We start from the raw sequence: 8,364 nt of genomic DNA on the forward strand, positions 1-8,364 counted from the left end.
GAGACTCCAACAAGCAAAAGGCCACGATGGTGGTATAGTGATGAGGCTATGAGCAGGAACATGGGTCTGTTTGCCGAAGAATTGACAGTTTTGACACCTGCGCACGAGATCTTCCGCGTCGGTGACTGCAGTGGGCCACCAGAAGCCGGCCCTGTATGCTTTCCCAACCAGCGTTCTTGACGCCGCATGGTTGCCGCAGACGCCTTCATGGATCTCTCGTAGTATGTCGTACCCATCTTCCTTCGTGACGCACTTCATAAGAACTCCTGACCGAGCGCCACGCCTGTAGAGCTTGCCGTTGACCAGGACGAAGCCCTTGCTTCTTCTTAAGACGCGCGCCGCTTCCGCACTCTTAGCGTCAATTCCCGCTGGTAGCCGTTGGTCTTGAATGAAGTCGATGAAAGCCGCTCGCCAGTCCTCCCCCAGCATCAGAACCTCTCGATCGGGTTGTTGGGAACCCGAGTCGATGGTTACTTGCGGAGAAGGCTTGACGGATGGCTGATCAAGCTCCTGGACGAAGACTCCCGGCGGGACTTGAGCGCGCGTTGACCCTAACTTGGACAGGATATCCGCGCCAACGTTGTGCTCCCGTAGCACATGATGAACCTCCAAGCCAGAAAACTTGCCTTCCAGCTTGCGCACTTCCTGGACGTATGCATCCATTGTTTCCTTGTTGCAGTCCCACTCCTTATTGACCTGCTGAACGACAAGAAGAGAATCGCCATACACAAGTAATCGCTTGATCCCTAGTGATATCGTCAAACGAAGCCCGTGAAGCAAGGCTTCATACTCGGCTTCATTATTAGATACCTTCCATAAGATCTGAAGGACGTACTTCAATTGTTCGCCTCGTGGGGAGATGAGCAAGACACCAGCGCCTCCGCCATCGAGCTTGAGGGACCCATCAAAATACATGGTCCAGTGCTCTGGCTTGTCCACTGGGGTTGGGACTTGATTCTCCCTCCATTCAGCCATGAAGTCGACTAGAGCCTGTGACTTGATGGCAGTGCGTGGCTTGAAGTCGATTGACAAAGCCCCCAGTTCCACTGCCCACTTAGATATGCGTCCCGTGGCATCTTGATTATGGAGAATATCCGCCAGCGGGAAGTCCGTAATCACAGTGATCTTGTACTCGTCGAAGTAATGGCGCAACTTTCTTGATGTGATCAAAATTGCATATAAGAGCTTTTGAACAGCTGGGTACCGTACTTTTGACTCGGAGAGGACCTCGCTGACGAAATAGATGGGCCTCTGCACTCCGAACGCGTGGCCTTCTTCGCCTCGCTCGACTACAATAGCGCTGCTGACAACATGGGTTGTTGCCGCAATGTAGAGTAGTAGGTCCTCTTCCGGTAGCGGAGCGGTAAGGATCGGAGGCGACTGGAGGTGAATTTTCAAGTCTTGTAGAGCTCGCTCGGCCTCCTCCATCCATTGAAACTTGTCTTGGCGTTTTAGGAGCTTGAAGAAAGGTAGTCCTCTCTCCCCGAGTCGGGAGATGAACCTGTTCAGGGCCGCCATACAACCTGTCAGCTTCTGCACATCCTTGATTGTGGCCGGAGCCTCCATATCAGTGATGGCCGTGATCTTGACAGGGTTGGCCTCGATGCCCCGGTTGCTGACGATGAACCCAAGCAATTTCCCAGAAGGTACTCCAAAGACGCACTTGGTGGGATTGAGTTTCCACCGATATCTGCGTAGACTACTAAATGTTTCTTCCAAATCTTCGATCAGGCTATCGGAATCCCTGGTCTTGATGACCACATCATCCACATAAGCCTCAACATTTTGGTGCAGCTGATCCGCGAAACACATCTGGATCGCGCGTTGGTATGTTGCTCCTGCATTCTTCAACCCAAAAGACATTGTTTTGTACGCATAAGTCCCGTATGGGGTGATGAATGCAGTCTTGATTTGGTCCTCCTCCTTGAGCGCAATCTGATGATACCCTGAGTAGCAATCAAGAAAACAAAGAAGGACACACCCAGCCGTCGAATCGACGACTTGGTTAATGCGCGGCAGCCCAAAATGATCTTTTGGGCAACGCTTGTTGAGATCGGTGTAGTCGACACACATTCTCCATTCATTGTTCTTTTTCTTTACAAGCACGGGATTCGCTACCCACTCTGGATGAATTACTTCTTTAATGAATCCAGCCGCGAGGAGTTTAGCAATCTCTCGTTTAATGGCCTCACGCTTGTCGTGAGCAAACCTCCGGAGGCGTTGTTTTTTGGGCATGGCCTTCGGGTCTACATTCAAAGCATGCTCGATCAACTCCCTGGGCACCCCAGGCATGTTCGCAGGTTTCCATGCGAATATGTCTCGGTTAGCCCGAAGAAAGCTGACGAGCGCGAGTTCCTATTTGTCGCCTAAGCCCGCACCAATGACGGCGGTCTTAGATGGATCTCCCTCCTGGAGCTGGATCGACTTGAGGGCCACGCCATCAGTCGACTGGATGCTCGACTTGCTGGCCTTCTTGGAGGGAATTTCCAGCCCAGACTGGGAAAGCTGCTGCGCGGCCGCGAGTACTTCTCCTGAAGCATCTGGCACACGAGTAGTCGAAGCATATTGGGTCGCCTCCTGGTTGCTGTCGTATGACTTCTTCAAGTCGCCACGGAGGGTGAGCACTCCACCGAGCCCTGGCATCTTAAGAAGCAGATAAACATAGTGCGGCACTGCCATGAACTTAGCTAGTGCCGGACGACCCAATATTGCATGGTAAGAGGAATCAAAAGTAGCCACCTCAAACTTGATGAACTCGGTACGATAGTTCTCCCGCGTGCCAAAGGTGACTGGGAGGACCACCGTGCCAAGCGGATGCGCCGCATTACCTGGGACGATCCCGTAAAAGGGAGACTTGCTGGGCACCAGTATATCCTTGAAATCCAGGCCCATCTTCTTCAGAGTACTGACGAAGATGAGATTGAGCCCGCTTCCGCCATCGATGAGGACCTTGGTAAGCTTGACCTCTGCCACCACAGGATCCAGGACCAATGGGAACTTACCGGGCTCCGAGAAGCTCGTCCACCGATTGTCGCGAGAGAACGAGATGGGGACCTCCGACCAACGGAGCGGCCGTGGTACCGCCGGCTCGACGGACAAGATCTCCCGAAGAAGCAGCTTCTGGTCCCTCCTGGAACCGAAATCCTCATCACCACCGAAGATAACGTTGACGACCTTCGAGGCATCCTAAAACTTCGGATTACGCCCCTGGTCATCGTGATCGTCATCCTCGGGTTCTTTGTCAGCAGGCTTCTTATTCTTCTTTCCACCACCGGTGTTGCTGAACGTCCTCCGAAGGTGGTAGCAGTCAATGGCGGCATGGCTGGCGCCCGGATGCCATGGGCACTTCTTCTGCAGGAGTTTCTCGAATTCCTCCTGCGTCGTCGACTTCTTGCCCCGCGAAGGACGATCGATAGCCGCGATGACATCATCTGGCTTTCGTTTCCGGGGTGGCCCGGAAAAGTCCCGCTGGCCTTTGTCGTTGCGGTTGTCGTTTGGGCGCCGCAAATTGCTATCATGGCGCCGCGGGAACCGCTCCCGCATCTTCTCCTCCTGCTCGGACCAATCGTGCATCATATCACGAAGGCCCGCAACGGTCTTCGGCCTGTTCCTCCCGAAATCTCTGTATATGCTCGGGTCGGTGATGCCGTTGTAAAAGCAGTCGATGATGTCCTCCTCCGAGATGTTCGCGATGGTGGCGCGGACGTCGAAGAAGCGACGCGTGTAGGACCGTAGAAGCTCGTTACGTTCCTGCTTGCACTGGGCAAGATCATGTCGAGTACCTGCACGGGTAATTGCTCCCTGGAAATTATCGATGAAGACCTTCTTAAGTCGTTCCCAGGAGTCGATTGTGTTGCTGCCGAGGCTCTCCAGCCAAGTGAGCGGCGCAGGGTCCAAAGCCATCGGGAAGTAGACGACTTTGGTGATATTTGAGCCCCCCGCGACGTCAATGGCCGTGGAGTAGCAACGAAGCCACTGCTGGGGAGCCTGCTTGCCGTCGTACTTGGTGATGCCGATCGGCTTGAAGCCCTCCAGGTACTTGTAGCTGCTGAAACGAGCAGAAAAAGCAGGAAATCGATCACTACAGTCAGTACCTTCATTCTCGACTTCTTCACGGGTCTTGCGCCTGGAAGAAATCACGGTGCGCGCATCGCGGCCTTCATTGATGTGTTGGCGCAGATCCTCCGGAGGGAGTCGATGATGGGCTTGTCGTGGCTGACCCCCTTGCGGTGGCTGCTGCCTCCCGCCAGGGGTCTAGCTCCCGCAAGCGTTGTCATTGCTGGGTTGACGTCGAGGACGGCTGCCAGCCGTTCGGCTGTGGGTCTGACTTCGACTCTCGCCCACGCGCTCCTCCCTGATGGTAGGCGCCGGGTAGTGTTGATCCAACTGGATCCAAGCCCTCTGCGCGTACAAGAGTGCTTGACGTACCTCCGGGTCATGGCTGCGCTCGAGGATGGCCGTAACCCTGGCGATGTTGGCCACCGGAGTCCGAAACCCCCGTTTGCTGACGGCGCCGAACTCAGGTGTGATATCCAGGTAGTTAATCAAATAGATACTAAGTTTAGGTGTAATATATGTAAGCAGGATATAGTGTATACAAGTGTACAAAGCAATAAGGGTACATTTGTAAATTATAAGTCTTATAAATTTTCATGTGCAAGTATGTGAAAATGATCCTAAGTGTCAAATTTCAGATGGTTATAGAAAGGAAAAGAGCAAAAGATAAATAAACACTAAGGGAAATAGGCTTAATATGAAATTAAGGACCTTTATGTAATTATTACAAACATATAAGGATTTACATGTGAAATGGTAAAAGATAAAAGTAAAACTCAGTTTTACCTAAGGACTAAAGTGTAAAAAGAACTAGTAATGATGACTGCAGGAAAACTTGCAAAAAGACCCTAAGCATTAAAGCAAATTGTTTGAATTACAAGACAAAGCGTATAATTTGAATGGTGCTCTAAAGTTTAAAATAAAACTTTATTCTTTGAGATTTTGAACTTGAACCTTAAAGCAATCTTGTAGAATTTAAAATTCTCTACAACTTTCATGTAGAGCACTTTTCCATTTAACCTTTGTAGCAGTGAGAAAACTTTACTTTACAAAGGAATCCCTGGAAATTTCTAAAATTACGAATCAGTCCTTCTGACTCCTGTCTACCTTCTTCCTCCTCTGGCACCTCTGCTTCTCCTCTGCTCCGTTCTGCTTCTGCCGCTCACCGCCGGCGCAGCGCCCGAGCTCCACCTCCAGCTGCTACTCGTGCACACGCGTCGCTGGAATGCCTTCTCACCGCCCTAGCCCTTCCCCGTTGTCTCCTTCCTCGCGCGCCACCTCGCCATTCTCCTGCCGCGGGCTGCCAGCACCACTGGCCACGGCGCCCTTCTGCTCCTCCACCGCCGGGCCTAAGTAGCTACCTCCAACCGCAATGTTGCCTCTCTTCTCACTCATTTACTTCCTGGTAATCCATACAAAGCAACTCGGTTTGTTTCTGTGCGTGGATCAACAGCCGCCGCCCCACCTCCATTGCCGCCGCCCTCTGCTCCACGTCGAGCTCCCCCTTCCGACCTCTCTCTCCCTGAGTTGAGCCTCGGAATCGGGTCCCCTTCTCGCCCTAGATCTCCTAGACCACACACCATTCCCATTCCCCACCCGAGCTCGCCGGAATTCGAGCCGCCGCTCGCCGGAGCTACTGCTCCGTGGGCAGCTCGCCACCGGCCATCTCCAACCTCCCCGAGACCCTCTACAGGTAGCCGTTGACTCACTGGTGCTTCCTCTCCCCTTGCCCCTCGCCGCCGACCCCGAGGATCGCCGGATTTTGGCCGGCACAGAGCTCTCCCCGCCGGCCATGGCAGCAGGGACCCGATTGCAAGCAATCTAATTCTGTTAGGGTCCTTTATGTAAAGTTTCAGTCCCTTTCTCTATTTCAAACCAGTGAAGTTCTAAAATGTGTAAGAATTCGTAGAAAAATCAGAAAAATACGAAATTAGTTGGGTTAGAAACCTTATGAGGAGCTCTGTAACTTTTATTTTATAACCATGCTATGAAAGTGCAAAGTTTCTTCTGTATTTTAAATGCTAGTAAAAGGATGCATTAATTAAATCTTGTGATCCATAGCCTTGTTGCTGTTAGTTTTTGGAGCATGTGTGGTAGGTAATGTAAGTAGCTCTGTATAAATTTTTGAGGCCTAGATCAGCCCTCTAAGCTAGAGTATTTGGTTACTTTTGTTATGAGTTAACAAAAGCTTGGCAATTTAATTTTAGAAGTATCTATGCATATTTAAGGATGAAATTTTTACTATAGTCTAGTCTTTATGAGTGTGATATAACATAAAAATTAAAGAAGCAGAAACCTAATATAACTTAAGTTATAAGTTTTAAACTTAGATTGCAAGATAAGTCATAAATAATAATTGGAATGCATGAAAATTTATGGAACTTTTCTAGAATACTAGACTTAAGTAGTTAATGATGTTCTTAAATTGTGAACCCTAATTGTTGTATAAAAACCCTAGTTTTAGTATAAAATTCCAATTACAATTATATCTTGAAATTTTAATGTTAACCTTAATTAGTTTTGAGGCTTAGAACCTTTAGAGTAAAAATTACAATAAAACCCACCCATGATAATTTTCATAAATATTAATTATTTATCTTAATTTAAGATTTGGTTAATTAATTCAAGTTAACCATAATTAAGTAAAAACCTAAAGTTAATTACAAAGTTTAGCTAATAAGATATAGGAATTACTAAGGGGTGTAGTGTATTTAGGATAATCAGATACACTACCTAATAAAGTTAAATTAAATGTTTAAGATAACCCACCCCGGCTGCCTAACGAGACTAATTAGTTTAATTAGTACTCGATAAATGACTGCCCAGTACAGGGTAGTTAGATTGTCGTCGTAATGTAATTTTCTTTAAGTTAGATTGCAACTTTATTGTGAATTAAATATAAAATAAATGTATTCCATGATTTATAACTCTGCATCTCATATAGACTCGACCACGCTCGCTGACGGGGATTATCAGCTGATCCCGGAACAAGAAGGAGGTTATTCTGAAGACCCCGGGACTCTCGTCGCGGATTTCTCTGAAGCCCCGAACCAAGGTTCGGAAGAAACTAGTTTGACTAACCCCAACCCTGCTAGCGAAGGCAAGCCCCGGACATAACCCCTACCTTATTACACTGCAACTTATATTACTTATATATATATATCTCTTTATGCATTAGGTTCTTAGGAGTTGTTTGAAAACTTAGTTGCATTATTCCAGGAACCTATGTAATGAACACCAGAACTTGAGTCCGACTAGCTGCTCTGCTTATAAGACCGGTAGAAGTCGAGTGATTTCCTGTCACTCGCGCGATATAGGCATTGTAATGTTTACATTCCTGTTGTCACTATAAGGATGCTGGACGGGAGTTTTATGAGGTATCATGGTCAAGATGATACCCCGTCTGTGTTGATGAATTTGTTAAGGTCGCAGTGTGTGGTAGCGGTGGCTAAGCGTTTGAAAGTACTAGCCACATGCCGTGAAATATGGTAAGCGGTAAGCCTAGTAACCAATCGGCCCGAGGAGTGGACATACCCCCCCACCACATGTATTTGCTTCTTTTGGTTACTTTGTTCGACGTGCAGGCATATGTGTTGCTGGGCAACCAGGAGTACGGGTTTTGTAGTCGTGCTACAGACGTACGTCCTGCACTTTTGTAGTGCGTATGACCTGCAGTCGCTTGTGGTGGCACTGATCCACGAGTCGGAATGAAAGGCAAACGGTTGCTTCGGAACGACCCTGTGGCGTTCCAAGCGTGTGTGTTAGGTTTACCTTGCAAGGGTTGAATCTCGATTCAGAATCGTCCGCCTCTCACGATGTATGAGACTGCTTATCCCCTTTATCACATAGAGTAACAAGAGCAATTATGTGATTATTAAAGATGATGTTTGAGTAAAGATTCTACCATGTTTGGATAGCTATAGGTGCTTACCTAGAATGATTAAACAACTAGAACTTGAAAGCTAAAAATTGAAAATAAGGATCTACTCTTTGTTGCTTTTCAGCTGAAAACCCTACCCAAAGCTAAAAGCCATCATGAGTCTAGTTATGGGCTAAGATATACCCAATTCCGGGTAAGTCTTGCTGAGTATTAGTATACTCAGCCTTGCTTTGTTGATTTAATTCAGGTAACCCTTCTGAGGAGCCCGCATTCATTACACCATGGCCTTACCCTTTGCCTGATGGTTGGTCCGTGGAATGGGATCCGTCCCCGGCCAACACAGACTCCGCCGAGTGATATTATGCCAGGGCTAGCATAATATCTGTAATGACGTCGTGTATATTAACTACGCTTTTCAAACTCCGCTG

The 8,364-nt window shown here is 48.4% G+C and overlaps 1 protein-coding gene across 1 annotated transcript in view; it reads right to left on the reverse strand.

Annotated features, from left to right (window-relative positions):
• The window catches only part of LOC112878641 (transcription initiation factor TFIID subunit 11-like), a 29,926-nt gene extending 24,475 nt beyond the window's left edge, over nucleotides 1-5,451 (reverse strand). The window contains exon 1 of the mRNA XM_025942880.1: nucleotides 5,294-5,451. Coding sequence (XP_025798665.1) covers nucleotides 5,294-5,451 — 158 coding nt within the window. The remainder of the gene's footprint in view (nucleotides 1-5,293) is intronic.
• Between the last annotated feature and the right edge of the window lie 2,913 nt (nucleotides 5,452-8,364).

The sequence above is a fragment of the Panicum hallii genome, unplaced genomic scaffold, assembly GCF_002211085.1.
Source record: "Panicum hallii strain FIL2 unplaced genomic scaffold, PHallii_v3.1 scaffold_188, whole genome shotgun sequence".
In the NCBI taxonomy this organism is placed as follows: Eukaryota; Viridiplantae; Streptophyta; class Magnoliopsida; order Poales; family Poaceae; genus Panicum; species Panicum hallii.